The sequence below is a fragment of the Leguminivora glycinivorella genome, chromosome 9 (assembly GCF_023078275.1).
Source record: "Leguminivora glycinivorella isolate SPB_JAAS2020 chromosome 9, LegGlyc_1.1, whole genome shotgun sequence".
In the NCBI taxonomy this organism is placed as follows: Eukaryota; Metazoa; Arthropoda; class Insecta; order Lepidoptera; family Tortricidae; genus Leguminivora; species Leguminivora glycinivorella.
Genome location: NC_062979.1, coordinates 20,069,640 through 20,093,727, shown reverse-complemented (window position 1 = coordinate 20,093,727; position 24,088 = coordinate 20,069,640). Strand labels below are relative to the sequence as shown.

Here is a 24,088-nt window from a genome sequence, read left to right as displayed (position 1 = left end):
TTGTAAATACGGAAATTTAGCAGTTGAGACCTATATCATTATGTAGATAAAAATTATTTGTATCAGATTTTAAAAGAAATTCCATATAAAAATATTTAAAAACATGTAAAATTGTGAGAAACTAGTTTTCATACAAATTGTAATAAGAACGTGATTCATACGAAAATAAACCTTAAGTAGTAGACAATAACGTTCGAAATCGTTAAAACTCATAACAATGTATTTCTTTCCATAAATAAGTATACAAACTTTTTATGGAAAACCTAAAATAGTTGATTTCATAGTAAAATGGTCCTTAGTGCTATAAGGAAAGTACGTTCAATAAGGTTCAAAATCACCTACAGCCAAATGTCGGATTCTAGAATACGTTCTAGAACACGAGACCAGGGTATAAAAGGCAGGTACACTGTCAAAGCAGGGCATTCAGTCATCGACCTCAGAACAGCGAAGACCTCAAGAAGAAGAAGCCAGAAGAAGCGGAGAAGACCCTCAGCGGAGCAGCCTGAACTCAGCGGAGCAGCCGGAACCCAGTGGAGCACCGTGGAAGACGTCGAAGGAGCCCGAGCCTTCTGCGGAGCTTCGAGGAATCCAGCGGAGAAGTCAGAAGCCTTCGGCAGCTGCGGAGCCATAGCAGAGCCTCCGGCAGACTACCAGGGAAGTACTATCGAACAAAACTCGATAGTCGGTGAGTTTTGTATTGATATTTTCCTACTGCAGATGCATTCTCTTGTGTGTTTCAAATAATTGAATAATTTTAATAATTAAGCGAAGGTTTAAATAGTTTACTTAGAATATTATTTAATGAATTCACTTTGAATTTCTACTATGTCCGAGTACGGTTTAGTATGTCATTTTGAAAGGTTGAAAGACAGCTATGGCGAATTATATACTAATATGAAGCCTAAATATATGAATGCTTTGCTTGTTATTGTTTTTGAGCGGAAAGCTTAAGCCATTTGAATTTATTTGATTTGTGTTATGATTATTGAGATATTAGAGATATAATTGAATGACAGAAAGGTACAGTTCTATAAGGAATTTGTTCTGAAGTTATAATATCTTATTAAATACTCTTACATTTGAATATATAAGCTACTTTGGGATAAGGCTTTGATGATAAGAATGAATATTATTTCTTGGAAGGAACAGAAGGTTTCCAGATTGATTTTGGTTTCTGTTAATAGTGTACAATCAGCTAATCTGGAGAAATGCTGAAGATCTATGGGCATAACGAAACCTTGTCCATATTTTGTGTACTATACTATTAAAGAGAGTTTCAGAGACCATAATCATCTCCTAGAATAATTTATTTATTATCTTCATTATCGATTGCCTTTCCTGTTTCAATTTAGTTTGCTTTTGCTGACTTTTGTGTCTGAGCTAATGCTAGGTTAGCAATTGCATTTTATATTATCCGTTAGGCCACTGGCTGAGTTTTTGGGGACATTTTCTCCCAGTGGAATAGGTTACAATGTCTCGGTAGCTTCATTCTCTAGGTTAAAGTCTAGGTAGGTACAGTTAGGGATAAAATACAATAATAAACTCAAAATCAATTTAAAATAATCTTAGCCGTTAAATAAATTCTTTTTAAACTAACTCTGTGTTTTTGTTCTGACATTCCATCTTCCTTCTAAACGAATTTGGGTTACTACCACAACATAGGATCCTATCACTAGCAGATCACAGCTTGGCCATTAGTTAAGTAAGAACCGCTTATATACAGAGCTCTGAACTAATCTAGGTCTTAGGTAATTACATCGTCTACTGACTACAGTAAGTTTGCAGCAATTAATTAAGTAAGTATTAGGTAGTGTTATTATAGGTGCTTGAGTAAGTATTAGTCCGTGATCGTCTTGGGTTACTTTGGGTATTGATAGGGTGGGGGGGTTCGTTTCATTGGGAAGCTACAGTTAAGATATTCATTTCTTTGAAAAGTTCTCTATGATTCATGATGCTATAGAAATAAACCCCTCATTCTTAAGTAGTGATTTTTTATACTGCTTGTCGATGGACCACACGGCATGACGATGCATTCGCCTCCGAAGCCTTAATCTATTGCGATACTACGATAACGTTCCTGGATACTTAAGGGTCCATACAAGGGTATAGGGAACGAAATCTAAGTAAGTATTTACTATCCTTCCTGTTTTCAGGTGGGTTTTAGGTGTGGCATTGAACTCTATTGTACCAGGTCTATTGGCCTGTAATAAAGGAGCAAAAAAAAAGTGTTTTACTCATCAAACTGATCATGAACATTAGTTCAGTGATTTTTATAAATGACTTGTATTTTAACGGGTATTACACAAAATTGACATAGATATACAATAGCGTCACTACTTTTAAAAAAAACTTGTATCTTCGTCTGTCAATGAAAAGATAATTGTAGTATGTATGGAATGCATATAGACTTACTGCGTTTTAACTTTGAGGAGCAGCGTGAGATACGAAATTTTTTCAAAGTTCGTTTATAAGTTTTATAATTATGTAGGTTTAAAAAATATTATTTTTAACGAAAAGTTTTTCATGAAGTGTAAGACAAGAATATACCATAATGCTTCGTTATACGAAGATTTCTTTAACAAATTTACTTTTTATTTCATAAAAAAAGTTACCTTATTGTTTTGTTTAGACTGGCAAGTACAAAATAGTACATTACGATACAAGAGCGAAAAAAAAGGAAGTTTAAAACGAGTGGCGATAAATTAAAACACGACCGAAGGGAGTGTTTTAAATCGACACGAGTTACGAATTTCCTTTTCGCACGTTTAGCGTACGACGTTTTTCAGTACAGATGACACTCCGAAGTTTCGACCTGACAAGAAATGAATCACTTCTCGCACTAGTGCGTAAAAAAAGCACCATCTGTACTGAAAATGAACATTTTCTTTGAATCGACAGAAATAAACCTCTCTGACAAAGTTGACAATCAATCCAATTAACTAATTAACCGATGAATTAATAAATTAAACTAATTGAGCCTTTCATCGGCCTTAATTAAAACGAATTCGGCCTAAAGGAAGTCACGAGGACCCGCATTACTTACGGAAACTAGGCCTCGCGGCCAACTTACTCGTGCTAAGAGACTAGCCAAAAATAAGGACAGCATTTATTTAAAAAAAAGTTTATTCAGAATATACGTTTATGAACTGAGTGTGTATAACGCCTCAAAATACATATCTAATTTTTCAATAATTTCTGTGTCTTTTAAGCTTTCTGGCTGGCAAAAAAAGTATGCCTAACGCTATTACTAATTTTGATCACTAGGTTTTATGTTTACATTGTATGAAATGTACGCCAACATAATTATTTTCTTGGGTCGTAAATGAACACTTTATCAAGTTCTACATTTATCTACAGCGTATAGGTATTAACTACCTATTTTCATCTTGAAGATCAGAAAAAGTCCCTCACGTGATTTTGCAACAACGACAACAGCTTACCATGCGATTAATGACCCAAAAGCTCTATCCTCTCGGATTCAAAACTACCTACACTGCACCATGTAGGTACAATCCAACATATTGCCATCCAATATCACTGCTTGACTTATTAGCAAATCATGAAATAAAACTATGGAAACGGATTAAATCGCGTATAATGAATTTATCTATATTATTTGTGGTCATGGTTCGTTAATATTTCTTGTATGTGGGTAGCTTTTGCACATTGTAATTTTTCCTCAGTCACCCGTTGACCACGAATATAAATTCATTATACGCGATTTAATCCGTTTCCATAGTTTTATTTTATGAGTAACTATCGCGGTAACCGAAGACAAATTATTAGCAAATGTCAAAAATCTGGGCAGAAAATTCGATTTACTAATAATTCGAACAGGGATGAAAATTAGGATACGTTTGAAGAGAAGTTTCTACTATTGTCTACCAGTTCTTGCAATTTACGTGTCTCTGCGATCGCCAAGTTTTATTGCAACATCACAGAGTTTAATTATTACTTGGGACGTATCACGCTGACGATCTTACCACGTATTCCCATTGCGTCGAGCGCATGAGAGTTTTACACGAGATATGTATATTGCAAACCTATCTTTTTGACATCTCTCTCTTTCTTCCTCATGATAACGTTTAATTGTTGTCACCGCTCTTGAGAGATTCTTTTGATCTTTTTTATTTTTGGTTAATCTCCTGATATTTCGACGCAGTTACAGATGTAGTGCGAAATATTTCTCCTTCGTAATTTCTCGAGGAATTTGTCGTGCTAGTTCAGTTAGTAAAACATTATAATTATGTTCATGAGTTTCCGAGAAAATACGAAGAAAAAATATTTCGCATTAGGTACATCACAGGTAACCGAAAACGATTGTCTGCTTGCGCGGATCCAGGGGGGGAGAGGTGTCATGCGGGGAAATAATTCAAGTTTTCCATGAGAATGAAATCTTCGCCCCTACATTTTTAAATCAGTTTTTAAGGGTTATGGGCTCGTCGATGATTCCGGCACCGTCAAGGAAGGCACGGACGATTTGCTGGTGAGGCCTATATTTTGTAAATTTGAGGTCTTTTTGTGCCGAGATTTGCTTGACTTCTATAGTTTTGTCGAGTCGCCAACTCGCCAGTGCACTAATAGCATCAATGCCGAGCGGCCAAAACGCCCACTTCCGACCGGTCAGGTTTTAAGCATTGCATTGTTTTGTTTGAGCTTCCATTTGTTTTTTGGAGTTTACTGTTGCGAATTTAATGCTCACTGAACTGGGCCATACCATAGCACTTTTGTGATTTTTAATCGCCCTTTTATACTATTTTAGTAAACTGACTATAAATGAAAGATTTTTTATGCACTTACATTAAAAATTTGCTTTAGATACGATAATAATGGATCGAATTAGTGTCAAAAATGTAGGTCAACAAAAATGCCTCTTTTCACACTGGCATATCCAATCAATATCGGATCTAGAGTTATTTTTTTACTAATCTTATATTTCGAATCAGTCCATATCTGCTCTAATGCCACTAATGCGTCCAACACATTGTTTTCTGTAACGGGTAATGAATCTTTTCTGTAAATAAAACTTTAACAAAACTAAAAAGAAAAAAAAAACTTCTTAATTTGGTCCTTTAGCCCTTAGTTTGGTCCTTGGTAACCAAACTAAGGGCTAAAGGACCAAATTAAGAAGTTTTTTTTTCTGGAATAGCTCCTCCAAGCCGGTCTACGGCCTAGTTCATGGTTCATTTTTCGCGATATTTTTTCTTTCTGCGCTTTTTAAATTAGACCATAATACTGGACTGGTTTTTCGCTTACATGAATCACCAGTTATTTCTTTTTTCTTTGTAAGTAGTCGAATAATTTATCATGTTTTAATGTATGTTACTTAAGTGGACTATATACGTTGGATTATACCACACAAAAGAGTACCTATACCTACATTAAGATACAAGTGTGGAAAAAAGGAATACGACCTAAAGGGAGTGTTTTAAATCGACACGGAAGTTACGAATTTCCAAAGTTTCGATCTTGCACGTGCTTACCGGCCAAGAGCGTGTCGGACGAGGGTTCCGTTTTTCAGTCAAAAACTACTGAACCTATCAAGTTAAAAACAATTTTCCTAGAAAGTCTTTATAAAGTTCTACTTTTGTGATTTTTTTCATATTTTTTAAACATATGGTTCAAAAGTTAGAGGCCTTCCTTTAGGAAGTTTCGATCTGACAAGAACGATGAACCACTTCTCAATATATCACTAGTGTTGGAATGAAAAAAAAATCAGCAATTTACATGTAGGGGGTACCCTAATAAAACATTTTTTTCCATTTTTTATTTTTGCACTTTGTTGGCGTGATTGATATACATATTAGTACCAAATTTCAGCTTTCTAGTGCTTACGGTTACTGAGATTATCCGCGGACGGACGGACGGACGGACAGACAGACATGGCGAAACTATAAGGGTTCCTAGTTGACTACGGAACCCTAAAAAAGCACCATCTGTATTGAAAATAGATATTATATCAATTATGTCGCAATTATGACACGTGTTCTAAGTTGAACATACGTCCTTAATAGAGGTTATTGTTAGAATAATGTCATTTCTAATTGAGTCTATTAAGGCAATTAAAATGGAACTGAAGTCATTATGTCAAAATACGAGGTAAATATTAAATATACAGACGATCGAATAACTGGCTTTAATTAGAAATAAATTAGTAATTTAAATTAAGTAAAAATGTGATAATTAATATGAGCATTTAAGAATACAATATTTATAATATAAACTTACCTACTTGTAAATTCATACACGCAACTGTGAATTAATTATATTATATTTAATTTTCAGAATCACTAATCGTCCAGCTCGAGTAGCGATACATTAAAACACGACCGAAGGGAGTGCTTTAATTCGACGAGTTACAAATTTCCTTTTCGCACGTATATCTTACGACGTTTTGTTTTTAGTCTATTTTTCAAAGGTACACCAGTATTTACGTCTGGTGGTAATAATTTTATGTGGCTGAGCTGATGATGGAAGGTCAACTCCTCAATGGTTAGGAGTTTAAGGATAATTCTTTCACTACTGTAAATGTATTCGGACTGATACATATAATATCACTAGGAACCACTAAAAATCAACAAATAAATAAACTTTTTAACAAAAAATAAAACCGCCTTCAAAAATAAGCGCGTTACAAAACACGGAGAAACTAAAAAGCCAAAAATAATAAACCTTTCAATTCAGATTTCTTATCGTATTGCAATAAGCTAAACATCCAAATTATAAACAATACAATTATTTTTGGAGTCGGTACCAGCCTGTGTATGGTTGGGTGGGGCAAACAGGCAACAGCAAGGCGACGAACAGGTCTGGTACCGACTACAAAAATAATTGATTTGTTTATAATTTGGATGTTTAGCTTATTGCAATACGATAAGAAATCTGAATTGAAAGGTTTATTATTTTTGGCTTTTTAGTTTCTCCGTGTTTTGTAACGCGCTTATTTTTGAAGGCGGTTTTATACAATATAGGTACATAATTTCAGAGCCTGAAAGCCTGAAAGTAGCGCCAGTGACAGAGAAATTGAGAGGAAGTAGATTAGCATGGTATGGGCATGTAATGCGGAGGGATGAAAGCAATGTTATAAAACGAGTGGTAAATATGAAAGTGGATGGATACAATGGTAGTGGAAGGCCTAAGAAAAGATGGATGGAATGTGTGAACAACGATATGAGAGTGAAAGGTATTAGTATGGAAATGACGGCTGATAGAGAGAAATGGAGGAAGATGATCTGCTGCGCCGACCCCAAATAATGGGAAAAGGGCAAGGGAATGATGATAATGATAGGTACATAATTTGGCCCTTATAAGTTTCGAAATGACAAGAAATATACGTACAGCCAGCAACACAGCTGTGAATACAGCGAAAGTGGCGAAAATATGTATATAGAACTTTATTGCCTGTGCATTAGATAGATAGATAGATTTTTATTGGTATTAATCATACACTGTCAGTTTACAATCATAAATTACAAAAAAAAAAAATAACAATTCATTATATTCACATTACATGTTCATAAGTTAATTAACAAATAATATTGTTGAAATTATATAACACAAAATTAAAACATATAAATTAATGACATTATTATTGATACAGATACAATAAAATGGGGACTTGGACACTTCAATTTACCAGGTACTCATTCACCGAGTAGCAGGCCATGTTTGTGCATTAAGGTGGGTATACATATTTTCGCACTTTGTCTGTATTCACAGCTGTGTTGTTGACTATACCACTAGTTATCAGAGCTATACCCGCACTTGAGCGGGCAAAAACACCAAGTGCACTGAAATACATAGTTATTTGTTATATGCACAAGGGGGCAAAGTTGTATTTTAACGCCGAGTGTGGAATTGAAAAACGAGCAAGTGAAAGGATTCTATAGTTGAAGCGATTTATTTATTATACAAGGGGCAAAGTTGTATTTTAACGCCGAGTGTGGAATTGAAAAACGAGCAAGTGAAAGGATTCTATAGTTGAACCACGAGCGAAGCGAGTTTTTAACACACGAGAAGTAAAATACATTTTGCACCCGAGTGTAACACAAAACTTTTCCCCTCACTATAGCGAGGAAACTACAACGCAAAAAATGCGTTTATCACTGCTTCCAGTAGTTCCACAGTGGTAAATCATCTTTATTACTAGATTCACCTACTTTTATCAATTTTAAAGCACTTAATTTGACTTTATTCAAGGTCAAATTACTTTACCCACTAGTGGATAAAATGCGTTTTTACCCGCTGGTATTAAAGGACAAAACATGAGTTTCCGAGCTAGTGAGGAGAAAAAGTATTTTAATATTCATTTGCGGCTAACCAAACAGAGACCATAGATACAGATCTGCAAATACGTTATTTCTTTATTATAAGCGATGACAATTCAAATACACAATTTTCTGATACAAATCTGTTGTGACCTTTTCCTAACCTTTTCTTGACCACAAGGGTTGAAAATGTTCTATTGTTTTCTTTACAATATATGCCTAATGGTTTATTCCGAGCAGAAAATTTAAACAAATAGAGGTTTGTAATAGAGAGGGTCCTTTTTAAGGTAGCCTTATGTCAATAATTTATTTTTTAATACAGTCGCTCAAAAAGTGCCCGTTTTTTGGCTGTTTAGCGTGCGAGAAGTTGTATTTTACGCACTAGCGCGTAAAAAGTATGCGTTCCATTTTACGACTACTTTACCGAGCTATTTTAATATTAGCATATTTTACTAAGACGGAATAAAACTTTTTTTTTTTATTATTATAAAATTTAATGGGCTTACTCTTGACCACAGACTAGCCAAAGGCAAAGACGTGGCCTACGATGGAGTGAGCTCGCCCAGAATAATGATTTGAAGGTTGCCGGGTGTACATACTATTAAGTGATTAATGTTTAAAACATTGATATTTCATATGTAATTGTTTATTTTAGTCATACTAAACATAATTTACTGATTTGTTTATAATTTGGATGTTTAGCTTATTGCAATACGATAAGAAATCTGAATTGAAAGGTTTATTATTTTTGGCTTTTTAGTTTCTCCGTGTTTTGTAACGCGCTTATTTTTGAAGGCGGTTTTATTTTTTGTTAAAAAGTTTATTTATTTGTTGATTTTTAGTGGTTCCTAGTGATATTATATGTATCAGTCCGAATACATGTACAGTAGTGAAAGAATTATCCTTTAACTCCTAACCATTGAGGAGTTGACCTTCCATCATCAGCTCAGTTGATTTTTAGTGGTTCCTAGTGATATTATATGTATCAGTCCGAATACATGTACAGTAGTGAAAGAATTATCCTTAAACTCCTAACCATTGAGGAGTTGACCTTCCATCATCAGCTCAGCCACATAAAATTATTACCATCAGACGTAAATACTGGTGTACCTTTGAAAAATAGACTAAAAACATTACATGTGCCTATAACATTTGAAGAGTTCCCTCGATTTCTCCAAAATGGTTTTTACTTTGAAAAAGTGGCTCATAATGAGTCGTGTAAACAGAACGTGAAATGGAACGAAACGCGTCGTCTGTCATTTAAAGTAGTGGCGTCTTACCAATGTTACCAACTTAATGCAAGCACGTTCAAAAACCTTAATATGTTACGCGATTTGTCATAATAGTTTTATGTTATTTGCAATACTTCGAGGCATAAATGTTCGATTGAATTAAAATGTAGGTATGTATTAAACAATCGTCCCAAATTGTAAATGTTTATGTTTTTATAACACACAGTGAAATAAAAAAATGTGTTGGATGGATAGCAAAATCGAAAATATGAACGCAAGTTTAAAAGCTTCAAAGCTTGAATTGTCAAAAAATGCGTCAATATCACTGCGAAAATTGGGAGTTCGGATTGTTTATTGTTTTATTTCGTTGTAGTAGTGTTTTTTCGCAATTGTATTAAAAAACGTCGTTCGTCACACGTGCGAGAATGTCATTCTTCTCGCACTTATAACGAAATGTACTATTTCAGTCCTCCGGTCCGAAAGCGTCAAATTTCAGGCCGCTGCGCTAATGGAAGTTACCGTTTCCTGGCTCCTTCAAACAGATATCTTAGCCAGTAAATAGGAAATCATTAGATCAGACCATATGACTGACAGACACCAGACTGACTACGAATTTTGTTTTGATTACTGTTAATTCGAATTCCTTGTAAATTACCCTTGCATTTATTAAAAAGTTTAACAACAAGAATAAGTCTGCAAGGCCTTTTTAACCGACTTCAAAAAAGGAGGAGGTTCTCAATTTAATGTTTTTTGTGTATTTTTCAAAGTTACACCAGTATTTGCGCCTGATGGTAATAATTTTATGTGGCTGAGCTGATGATGGAAGGTCAACTCCTCAATGGTTAGGAGTTAAAGGACAATTCTTTCACTACTGTACATATATTCGGACTGATACATATAATATCACTAGGAACCACTAAAAATCAACAAATAAATTAACTTTTTAACAAAATATAAAACCGCCTTCAAAAAAAGCGTGTTACAAAACTCGGAGAAACTAAAAAGCCCAAAATAATAAACCTTACAATTCAGATTTCTTATCGGATTGTAATAATCTAAACATCCAAATTATAAACAAATCAATTATTTTTGGAGTCGGGGCCAGCCTGCGTATGGTTGGGTGGGGCAAACAGGAAATAGCTAGGCGACGAACAGGTCTGGTACCGACTACAAAAATAATTGATTTGTTTATAATTTGGATGTTTAGATTATTGCAATCCGATAAGAAATCTGAATTCGAAGGTTTATTATTTTTGGCTTTTTAGTTTCTCCGAGTTTTGTAACACGCTTTTTTTGAAGGCGGTTTTATTTTTTGTTATTGTCGACCGATTAATGTCTCGACCGCGTACGATCTAATTTCTTATTAAGTGGGTCATTATTTCCTTTACAACCAACAGAGGGCGCTCTTTGGAGTCTAATGAATTTCTACTTCTGTTATTCCGATCCTTTAATATTTAAAAAGGGATCATTCAAGATACCCTTCTGTTTGGCTTAGAATCCTTTTCGGTTTTCCACCAAGAACGATATACCTAATATGGGACTAACAAAGCCCATACAAAAAAGCGTACCCCTGAAATGTATGGAAACTTTAGGCTTAAAACTAGATGGCGCTGTTTCGCAGGCTGGAAGTCGCCAAAATCATATTTTACCCAAATATTTTTGCGTTTTTTTATTTTTTATAAGAGCAAATGACATATTTCTTTATTTTAATACTATGATATCACTCTTAGGCCTGATACCAATTTGTAGGCATCATCAGTGTAGTTATGGTAGTATTTGATAGGTGGCGCTAAAAAATTGAGATAAGATTCTTAGTATGAGGACTATTTACATAGTCCTCATATTATTTGCTGATTCGAATAGGATTTACATCCTATTTATATAAATAATCCTTGATATCCACCTATCATGTTATTCATGTTCATTGTTCCACAAAGCATAGCGCTAGTAGGAAGTGTTAGAAACGGGTTCGACTACGCTGATTGGTGCATAGCATATCATACGCGCGGCATCCATAGCAAATATAGCAATGTCGCGTAGCACATCTCAGTAGGCCTAGCACATGATTGCCGCGGGAGTATGTCGCCGCGAGATAGACTACCCGTCCTTATGTCATTAATACAGTTAGAAGGAGACGTGTGATCTATCTCGCGGCGACATACTCCCGCGGCAATCATGTGCTAGGCCTACTGGTCTCGCACTCTTAAAAAGGGTTAACTGTTTTTTAATGTAAAATTAGGATGAGTATACAAATGTGGAACGAAAGAGATGTGTTTGCTCTGACCTGATTAATATAAATACCGTGTTTTAATTGTCGTTTGTTTACTTAGGAACCTATACTATCCTTAAGGATTTTAATATCGAATATTTTATATGAATTCCGAATTTAAAGTGTATGAGCTTTTTTTTTTTTTCGTTGGCTTGGTTTAGTGTCCCACTGTTGAGCAAAGGTCTTCCCTCGCTTCCCCAACCCTGTTATTTGTATAACCCTGGATAGAATGAGTCCAAATCATCCCGCCATTTCTTTTTCATAATAAATTAGTGTGCACGGGAAAACGTCCCACTTTGTCGATTGCTATAAAGCCGCTTTGTCAGTTTATTCCTCATACATAAATTTACCAGTTTAGGTGACAGAAGGCGAATCCAATTTGTAAACATTAAATGTGCTAAGGAAAATAATCTTTCCGATTTTCAACGGGACTCGGTTGAAGGAACGAGCTGGTTTCGACTGCGCCCATGCATCTCAATTGTCCAGAAAGTTCATTCGAAGATCATTTTGCTTATAATAATCTGAGTAATCACAGTGAATGGTTTGACAGTATTTCAGCTAACATGTAGAGAGACTTGCTAGCTTCGTCGGTCAGGCTTCGTCTTGGACACAACGCGGATAGTTAAGCCGCCAGGTGTGGCACTTTGGATTACGTTTTCATAATAAATTAATGATAGTTTGTATTGTTTTGGTAATATATTTTCTACTCGTATACTACTCGTTTGGTACTCGTATAAAACTAAACTGAGATAATAAATTAATAAAAGGAAATAATTAATTAATTAGTGAAACTCTGACATAAGTAATAATTAATGAGACTAAATGCGTTTTCACATTATCCGATCCGATATCGGATGTAGGACTGATACCCCATACATTACAGGCGCTATCTTGGATTTTTTTCCATTTAAATCCTTCCGACATCCGATATCGGATCGGATAATGTGAAAACGGACTAAGACAATAGATACCTTGTTAGTGTTATATACCTATGCCTATGTATATCCCACCAAAAACATTCTGTAAAAAATAGCCGTCTCGATGGAGCTGCTTGTTTATCTCTAAAAAGTAATGAAGCTACATAAAGTTCCTTACTGCGATTTCTTTATTATTATAGCTAACTAGCCTTTGCCCGCGGCTTCGCTCGCGTTAAATTCGAAAATCTCTCCACAAACTTCCATCCTCCATTCTAAGGAAGTGGGGGGATATAAAAAGAGACAAAAAGTAGCCTATGTCACTTTCCATCCCTTCAACTATCTCCACTTAAAAAATCACGTCAATACGTCGCTCCGTTTTGCCGTGAAAGATGGACAAACAAACAGACACACACACTTTCCCATTTATAATATTAGTATGGATGTTGTGTGACTTGGCCGTTGAAGTGTAGCAGTGCTGGCGACAGATTGGTGCAATGGTGTCATGGAGCACCTGGTTATAAACTTCTTTATACCCTTGTGTATAAAGAACTTTATAAGTTATATAAGTATACACAAGGGTATAAAGAAGTTTATAAGTTTCATATTCGATGGTCCGAGCTAAGGTTCGTAAAGCTATGAAGCCGAGCTGATAATCATTGTCGCTAAACGCCGATCGAAACACAGTCTGAAGTGGGTGATAAACGTACGATACGAGCAGGTATGCGTACTTATGGCTCGACGACGTGTCACCGTAAGTACGCGTAAAAACCGCTGCGCATAGTAGTCGACCATCCAACGCGTACTTGCTCGTACGCCTATCACCCACTTGACGTCGCGCCAGCACTTTATGGAAAAAGCGGTTTTTCGACAACTACCAATAAGATTTTAGACATTCAAAAATCATGTTTCGGTCGCACTTTGTCAGTTTATTCATATAAAGATACAAGTAAATCTCGCCTTAAGGGTAACCGACAAAGTTGGACGTTTTACTAAACACACTCGCATATAGTGATAATATTAGAATTATGTGAATCGGCATATTCTATATTTCATAATTATGCTCTCAGCATTGGGAGATAGTAAAAAACATCTTAAAAATTTTCTAACCCATAATGGTTGAATAGACTTTGCACTTTTTGTAAAATAAACAAATCAGATTATAACAGCAGTGTTCTAGTGGTAAGGAATTTAGTTGCGTAGGCGCGGTCGCGTAGGATGCTGATTCGATTCCTGCTGAGAACGTGGTCACTTTTTCTATCATGTAGGTATTATATTTAGTTCAGTTTATAGATGTTGATAATTATCACGCTGACTGCAACAAATATTTCACAACACCTAATCGCTGAGAACATAAAAATCAACGCACTAATTAACTTATAAAAATCACGATTTCCAACAACTCGATAAAACTTTGTACCAATTTGTAGTCAGTGCGCACCTTCTAAATTAAAAAAGTTATCGGCCAGATCGCATCAGGGGCACATTAGTACGAATCCAGATTTGTAATCCAACCTGTACCTCTACCAAGAAATGTGACATTTCAGTTTAGAATTGTGTTTACCTGCATACATCTGCGAAGGAATTCAATGTATGTGGTCCCCAGTCAGCATTGGGCTAACTTGGGGACTATAGCCCGAACCGTGAAGCGTGAAGGCGTGAGAGGAGGCCTGTGCCCAGCAGTGTAGCGTATATTGCCTCATTTTTTTTTATAGAATATGTCTCTAAAAATAAATAATACTCCCGTTGTAGTGGTCTCATGTGGTAACGGATTAAGAATTTTACCACCCCATTTATTCCCGTGAGTGTCGTGGAAGCCTGTGTTCCATTATGGCACACCTCGGACACTGGCGATCAAATATATGAAAGAGGCGCGTTCCTAGCACACAGTCTAAGCTAGTGTAGGCAGCGGGGAGTGGGAGTGGCTATAGTCTACGATAGTATTCTTTATTATACTGTGATTATGGTGTGGGCAACCTGTCACTGCAATATCACAATTTCGTTTTCTTTCAAGTTAAACCTTGAAACTTGAGCAGTTTCATGTGCTCTGCCTACCCTTTTTGGGATTTACATGCACGATTATATATGTTTGTATATAAATAATAGTACTTAGTACTTACGCACAGAAAGGACACTTCCTACAAAACCGAAGTTTGACAGCGATACAGGGTCATGGTTCCTTTCGACTATTTATTTTAGGGTTATCAAAAATCAAGTATAGTCTTATCTGATGTAGCTCATGGAAAAGGACATCATTATCATTTAAGCCGTTAATCGCCCACTGCTGAGCAGTAGGTCTCCCTTCACGCACGCCACTTATCCCGGTCCTGGGCTAGCCTTATCGAGAGGGGCCCCGCAGTTTTTCGAATGTCGTCCACCCAACGAGCCCACGGATGTCAGGCGCTTCTTACGCCGGAAAGCGGCCACCATGTCCTAGCAACATGTCATCTTCTTCCTCCTACCCTTATCCCACGTTATGTGGGGTCGGTACAACATGTCTTCCTCTCCCATTCTCCCCTATCTTTCGTCATCTCAACACTCACATGTCTTCCTCTCCCATTCTCCCCTATCTTTCGTCATCTCAACACTCACATCTTTCTTTCTCATAATATATCTTCTTTGTCCCACCCAATTCCATTTGAGTTGACGTATTCTAAAAAGTCAAAAACTCATGGTACAGGCTCTAATTTGTAATCCGATCCCCAGTTTTCTGTACATTTTCTCACGCCTGTTCCGTTCTAAGAAGAGTCCCTAGTTTTTAAAACTTGATGCTATCTTGGCACATTAGTTTTGAAGCTTTACAGCGGGCGGTATGTTTCGAAATGAATTTAAATCTCAGGGTACCGCGAATTCATAAAGCAGCGAATCGCGTTGTTTAAAAGGATAGTGGAAGATCGGTCTCCATAAAAATGTAGTCCCATTTTCCTCCCTGGCTACAGTGCAATACAAATATTTTTAGTGCATACCACTTTTAAAAAGATCATAACATTCATTACACACAAATTAGTTACACATAACTTGAACTGTGATAGACAACCTTAGGTCTTATCGCTAATCGGTAAGACTGAATTTTTTATACAACTTTACATGATATGCCTGACTTTTTGGTTGATTTTCTGACAAACTACGTTTGATTTTTTTCGACTTATACTTATGGGAGTTACAACTTTGAGCTGAGAAATTGCATAGAATCTTAAGCTAGCTTTTTGTGGCAGAAAATTATATGTAGAACCTTTATTTCTTCAGATGTCCATATCTTATACCTAATAGTAATTAAAGACCGTCACAGCTGTTTACGTTTACAATACATCAATTCAATAAATTTTAAAGAGGAAAATGGGGTACACCTTTGTAAGAGGAACCCATCGTTCTCTTTCGTTAAGGCTTCGCGTTATCACTATCATCTGAGGTGTTTGTTTTGTTAATGTTGATTCACGGTGCTACAGTAGTGGGGTGTGACCGGAATATTAATTTGTATGAGACGTGGATTACTTTTTGGATTTTTTTTATTAGATTGAATATAAAAGAATATAAGTAATTGTGTTTTAAGACTGACTTAATTTTTTTATAGGTAATTGATAATACCAAACCGACCGATGTCCGGACTGGCTCAGTCGGTAGTGACCCTGCCTGCTAAGCCGCGATCCGGGGTTCGAATCCCGGTAAGGGCATTTATTTGTGAGATGAGCACAGATATTTGTTCCTGAATCATGGATATTTTCTATGCATATAAGTATGTATTTATCTATATAAGTAAGTATAACATCACCTAGCACCCATAGTTCAAGCTTTGCTTAGTTTGGGGCTAGATTGATCTGAGTTAGGGGTCCCCCGATATTTATATTATTTATTCTGTGGACTAGAAACTTCCTACTAGCATGTAACTCGGTTCCTATTTTTGTGATTAAGTACATAAGTATATCCCTCTTGTTACAGATATTATAAAAAATATTTATTTACATAAACAAAAACCACATTCAGTCGGTCTTGTCAAATATTTTCCAACACTAAGTACACAATAAATATTTTTTTGTTGAAAAACAGCTATAACTTAAATGTGACATTAAAAAAATTGTGACCCCAAATTTATTATCTCAGATCGAAATGAATGTTACCGATGAAGCACAGATATCATAAAGAACAGCCAAAAATCACGACGACAGAATATTAATTCATACATATCCACGCGCCCCCTGCTGGTAGGCGTGTAAAACAAAATTTAAAACAATAAACATATCTTATGGACCAACGCCCGGTTAGACGACGCGAGCGCGCATACGATTTTGGTAACACTTAGCGATGAAAAAAGCCAGAAAATTCCCGGTTTTTTTCCATTTCACTTGTTTTTTTCAGAAATTTATAGAAAGAAACCGCGAAACTTTCGGCTCGTATTTTTCGGAAAAAAACGATTTAAACCGAAAAAAACGAATTGAAAAAAAACTAATGAAGTTTTCAATTTAAAAATTTCGAGTAAAAAGTATGTACTTGACTTTTTAAAGGTTTTGAAATTCGCCGAGTATCAGGCAAAAGAAGGTTTTTGGGCAAATGAAGTTATTTGGCGGCCTGTCATGTCATGAACATAACCCCACTGAGTTGGTGGAAAGGGTTATGTTCTACCAAACTGCTGTCAAATATTGCGGTTAGATTGCTCAGTATTCCTCCATCGTCCGCCGCAGCTGAGAGAAATTGGTCATTGTTTGGACGGACACATACCAAGGATAGAAATCGGCTATTGCCAGAGCGTCTTAATAAATTAATCTTTATTCGGGCGAATTCGCATTTACAAACGGACTACACCGACCACATGGAAGAAGAAATAACTGAAGTATATGATGAGAGTGACTAAATAAATACTTATTTTAATAATGTGCTCGTTTTTTTCCTAAAAAACCCGAAAAAAAAAACAAAATTTCATAAACTTCTGAAAAAAACATTTGATTTTTTCCGGTTTTTCAACGCTAGTAACACTGCGGTCCATTGACGTTACGTCAATTCAGCCGACCAATCAAATCAAATAATGACCGGACGACTGGGGGTCACTATATCACTAGATCACTACTCACTACCAACCGCGTCGTTAGTCGTTACTATCCTGCCTGCCTATTCATATAAGCCTATTCTTGGTTTGAATCCCTGTACGGGCATTTATTTGTGTGACGAATATACTTAGGTAGATATTTTTTAAATAAATCATGGATGTTTTCTATGTATACAATAATAGGTATGTATTTATCCAAAAACTTTTCTTATAGTTTGGGGCTTAGTTTGGGGTTAGGTGTCCCTTGATATTGATTTATGTATTTTACAAAATTCGCATTTGTCTTCTTGCTCTATTGTAAATGGGCCCTTACCTTGATAACGGTCTATCTTATTGTAAAGCTTGGAGTGACATAGGACTTTGTCTCACCAAATGGGTTATAAATTAAGAATTCAACAGCGCCTCCTCATTAAGTGGTTATGCCCATGCCATTCGGATTTCGTCCAAGTTTTTTAGATTTTATTGTTGTCGGACATAAATTAAATTGACGACAATTTTATCATCTTAATCTATTCAAATGTAGTAGTTTTATTCATTCTTGTTTATTAATTCATAACATCATATTAGACTAATGTACTATAATAATTTTGTTTTATTTTAATATGTATGGTATGACATATGTGGGTGGTATCGCTGTTAAGTAATATTTTAAGTAATTTAAAGTTTAATGAGTTTTAAACATAATGAAAGTTACAAAAGAAGTCCTTTTATATAGCTATACCTACATTTCAAATGTACCTCTGACGTTTTAAGGGCTATAAAATATAAATTATCTCTGCTGTCAATGAAAAGACGGCATCAAAACCTTATAGGTAATTATATAAACGTAGTTTTTTACGCGATTGAGTATCATTTGTAGTTTTATTTTAGACACATAACATACTATTATGCGACAGCAGGTAAAGCAGACAGGTCGCCTGAATAGTAAGCGATCACTGGCACCCATTGGCATCCGAAACACTATAAGGGTTGGAGGTCTGGTGAACGCTCTCTTTTGCCAAACTGGTAAAAAATCGTATAGCTTTTCTATCTTCCCAATTTTCATATACCACTAATGAATCACGTACAAGACCACAAAAAAGTTAGATATATTATACTTTTCCCGTTCCATAAAGCACTTGACTCGCTACTAAAACTATAAAAGTTACCATAAATAATGAAACGGTCAACTCGAAAGGCAGGAGACGAAACTGGAGCATATTTATTTTTGCATAAGTGCCCCGCAAAAATGTGAAACGTCTTTACTTCACAAAGGGCGAAGGGAACTGGGTCAGAGGGGATAGACTACCTTGTTTAGATCCTCTTCTTACTACCCTTATCCCACTGTGGGGTCGGTACAACTCGTCTGGGTTCCTCTTACACTTCTTACAGTCTTCTTTTATCTTTCGTCATGTCAGCATTAATTTCTTTATCATATCCTCTTTCACATAATCCAGGCATCATTAGAAAAAAAAGTCTTGTTTACTCATTCGATTACAAAGACTCACGATTAACGTATAATGTAGGTTGCCTTATGTGTAAGTATTGTGGTTATGAGTTAGAATTGAATACGATCAGATCATCAGTACGTAAGGATCTACGTAACAAAGTTGCCAAAGGCCTATATCTAAGTACAGAGGCTGAACCGATGGCCTAAGACGAGCCTGGCCGTACGTAAGGACCTTATATGCAGTTTCTAACTGGAGCTATGAAGTTGTGGACTAGTTCTGTCTGTCACTTTGCACAGCGATATTTTTGGCTAATTTTTCAAATTACACATGGCTCTACTTGCCTAAAATCACTTTTATCTTATCCAAAACAATCAAAATACTGTGCAACAGTGTGGGCAGGCCCAATACTGAACAAATAATAACATATCTTTTTGTTTCAGACGGTGCCGTCTTGTTTGGCTGCGTCGTGTCGCTTTGACGGCCCACGTCAACGCCTTACGTCTACGAACTTTATTGTATTTTTAGTGATATATTTAGTTATTTTGTGTTTTAGTATATTGTGTTTTAGTGTTACGGTAAGTGGATGCATGCCGCAACTCAATCCGGCGATGGCACCACGCATGTGGATTTCTTTTGTGACCAATGCGACAACTCTTTTAAAACCCAGAGAGGCCTGAATATTCACATTACCAAAAAGCACCGTTTGTGTATCAGCCAAAATGACGCTGTTCTAAATTTCAACCCATCTGTGTTGTCCACTCCCCTTTCTGACGAACCAAATTCTACCCCCTTCCATTTATACCTTAGCGAACTCAAAAATAATGTGCCCGTTGTTAAAAGAGTTCCGCGCGGCGCCAGGATCACAGTCGCTAAGCACCTTTCAGGCCTAATTGTAAAATGCGTAGAAAATAATAAAATTGATGATTGGCACAATCTTTTCCTCTTTTCTTTCAATATCCTACATGCCAAAAAGGATAACAAAACTTCCTTAACACAAAAAATCAAAAATAATTGCGTTTCAAATTCTGCTCCACAAATATCCTCTAATAGTTGCGCTTCATACTCCTTCAATAGAACGAAATTGATTGAAAATAAAATTAGCGACGGTGATCTTAAAGGTGCCGCTCGGCTCCTATTCACAAGCGACGTGCTATCGCCAGATACTCCTGACACCCTTTCGGCATTAATTTCCAAACATCCCCCGGCTCCTTCAGTGCCACACGTGTTGGCTCCACCTACAGCCGACCAGGCCTGCCTCCAAATCGAAGGCAAAGACGTTGTCGACGCCATATTTTCTTTTAAAAACGGTTCGGCGGCCGGCCTGGATGGGATCTCGCCCCAACATTTGAAAGACCTAATCTCTCACTCCGTAGGAGACGCTGCTGAGCAGCTTATCTGTTCCCTCACAAAATTAATAAATTTTATGTTTTCAGGCAAAATCAATTCCGAAATTCTACCCATTCTATACGGTGCCAACCTGATTGCCCTAACCAAAAAGGACGGAGGGGTGAGACCCATTGCGGTGGGGTCCACACTGAGGCGTCTCGCATCAAAAATTGCGGTTAGACACGTTAGATCCAAATTGCAATCTCTTTTTGAGCCTATTCAGCTTGGTTTTGGCACGAAAGGTGGGTGCGAGGCAGCCGTCCATGCCCTTCGGACCTACCTTTCACTAGACGACTGTGAAATTTTAGTCAAAATTGATGTTAAAAATGCATTCAATTCAGTTAGTAGAGACACTTTGCTGACAGAAGTCAAAGATAAAATTCCAGAACTATACAATTACCTTTTCTATTGCTATTCAGAGTCATCCAAATTAATGTATAAGACACACGAAATTTCATCTGAAGTTGGCTGTCAGCAAGGTGACCCTCTCGGCCCAGCTATTTTCAGTTTGGCGATAAATCCCATAATTAAAAACTTAAAATCAAAATTCAATGTTTGGTATTTAGATGACGGTACTCTAGGAGGCGACGTGAATACTGTACTTTCTGATTTGTCTTACATAAAAAGCAGTTTCGAACTTATTGGTCTAGAGCTGAATTTCAGCAAATGTGAACTTTTTATTCAAAAGCCTTCTTATACGTTCACTGATTTTAAACCAAAATTTGACGTTCTGGCCCCCAATATCAAAATAAATAGTAGACAAGTATTCCCTTAGCCTCCTGGGTTCTCCCGTATTTGAAGAATCTTTTCCCGGTTACGTTTCTAATTCCATATCTAAATTCAAAAGTCACACTGATCGGTTACTCGAAATTAGCCCTCATTATGCTCTCGTAATTCTTAAATTCTGTCTTTTTGTCCCTAAATTTACATATGTGCTCCGTTGCTGTCCTTTCTGGAAACATCAAAATTTACTGTCACCCATAGATGATTTAATCAAAATTAGTTCAGAGACAATCCTAAATATTCATTTGAGTGAGGCCTCCTGGTCTCAAGCATCCCTTCCTATTCGGTTTGGTGGTTTAGGTATTCGCAAAATTACCAGTGTCGCTTCCCCAGCCTTTTTGGCATCTACTCATGGCGCGTCAAATCTCATAGGAAATATTTTAAGGGCTTTGCCCACAAACTATGAGATTGCGGGCTTTGAGGATGCCAGAGATGCTTTCAAAATTGCCTGCCCAGGCAAAAACTTTCCAGACAATCCAAAATCACAAAGGAGTTGGGATAATATTTATTGTGATTTAGCTTACAATACTCTTCTAAACAACTTCACAGGTCCAGAACACGCGAGGCTTTTGGCGGTCGGAGCCCGGGAAGCCGGTTACTGGCTACATGCCCATCCCTCACCAAACACTGGTACTTTCTTGGATCCGACCTCCCTTAGACTGGCGATTGGCCTGCGACTTGGGGTTTCGGTGTGTACGCTACACATATGCTCTTGTGGCACGGACGTGGACCGACTGGGACACCATGGATTATCTTGTCAAAAAAGTGCAGGCCGTTTTTCGAGACATGCGTCGCTTAATGACATTATCCGTCGGTCCCTTGCAACCATCAATGTGCCTGCTCTCCTTGAGCCGACTGGCATAATCAGAGATGATGGCAAGAGGCCTGATGGAGTGTCCTTGGTCCCTTGGAGTATGGGACGAATGTTAGTGTGGGATGCTACCTGCGTAGACACATTGGCACCGTCTCACCTCCAAAGGACCAAGATAAAAGCGGGCGCAGCGGCAGAAAGTGCCGAAATTTTGAAACGTAATAAATACAAAAGTCTTGGCAAAGAATACCTTTTTGTACCCTTTGGTGTAGAAACTCTAGGTCCATGGGGCCCCAGCGCGAACAAGTTGTTCACAGAGATCGCGAAGCGTCTGGTTGAGGTAACTGGTGACCGAAGAGCTGGCGACTTCCTCGCTCAACGTATCAGCATTGCGATACAGCGAGGAAATGTCGCCAGTATCCTTGGTACAATGCCTCAAGGGCCTATTTTAGACATTAGCTAGCTTTTAAGTTTAGTCTTAGTTTCTTATATAATTATGTAAATATGTTCATGTAAATAAAGAATATTTAAATAACTGGAGCTTCGTCAAAATATTGGATCTCACACGTTGAGGTTGGATTTAGGAGAGAAACCATAAAATGTTAGGTCTAGTGGCCGAGTCAGACACTGGAGAAACGAAAACCGCCTGACTCCAAAGTCTCAGGTTTTGCAGTTGTACTCTAAAGTCTAAACTGCCATTAAGGTAACGACTGTAATGTTGACCGTCTTGTTAGACGTCCGTCTGGTCATCGTCGACGGTAAATGTCTTCGCCTGGCTCATCTGTCTCCAATATCTACATACCTAAAAGAAAGTTCTTCCACAATTAATTCTTCCACATACGTAAGCTCCATCTAGCGGTTTAAATCTGAGTTCATAGCGAAGCTTGTGGTCATTAGACGAACAAAGCCGAGGCTAGTTAGGGAATTGCACTATGACGGGACGACACCACCGTGCAAAACAGACTTAACAACCATTCTAAACTAGTTTAAATCTAGAACTTAGACTTTGAGAATAAAGTACATAATGAGATGGGTTTTGAATGGTAGTTATGGCTGTAAGGAATTATGGATAGATGGGGCTTCTCAGTCTAAATAGGTACGTAACGTTACTTGAATTACTTGGGGTTTGTAAGTCTTTAGCTAAGCGGAACTATGGAAATATGGATAGCTGTCCACTTTGACGCTTCGTTTTGAGGGATTTCAGAGTATTAAAGTAGTACTCTTTGGATTTGCCCAACGTTATTATAATTGCAGACGCCATCGCATCGTATCGCATCGCCTACCATCAACAGTTCATCTACGTTGCCTACCACCTAAGACACTTCCATTAGGCTTGTGTACATGTACTACTAATAGTACAAAAGACACGATTCCCTTCACTGTACTAGACCGAACTACTCCCAAATGATTCTTCTCTCTGGAACATTAAGTACATTCACACACGCGCAACAGAATGGGAGCCGAGAAGTGACAATGACAGCCAAGCGATCCGTGTGCTCCGACCGCAACCGAACTAGAACCGACTGACTCGGACCGAGAGCTCGTGAAAACGGCCGATCTGCTCTCGGCTAGTACGAACGAGCGTTACTGTACACCATATGCAAAATTTGTCTCTCGCTCTCTTGGTGTACTACTGTACTAAATGTCCTTAAAGAACTAACTAGTACACTTCGGAGATCGTACTAGTTTGGAGCGATCTTTTCAGTAAACGAGCAGGCACCACTCTAACTTCCATAGATATCAAATTTTTGGTTCCGCCGCGCCGCATCGCGTCGTATCGCCGTCGCACGTCGTAAGCGTATCGGAGCTAGCTCTAACTATCGCTGTTCGGTAGTGTCGCGACAGAGCCAGACTGTGTTCCGTAGCGTCAACGATTGTCATTTTGGCTAGGCAGGCAAACACTAAAGCCGAACATTTTGAACACATTGTCTATGCTAGGAAAAGTACTTGAAGTTTTC

The 24,088-nt window shown here is 37.3% G+C and overlaps 1 protein-coding gene across 1 annotated transcript; it reads left to right on the top strand.

Moving 5' to 3' along the window:
• Positions 1–348: 348 nt before the first annotated feature.
• Positions 349–22,190, top strand: LOC125229879. The gene is made up of 4 exons (XM_048134817.1): positions 349–685; positions 19,719–19,725; positions 20,225–20,711; positions 21,869–22,190. Exons 1-4 carry the CDS (start codon positions 349–351, stop codon positions 22,181–22,183), a joined length of 1,146 nt encoding a protein of 381 aa, XP_047990774.1. The 3' UTR covers positions 22,184–22,190.
• Positions 22,191–24,088: the final 1,898 nt, after the last annotated feature.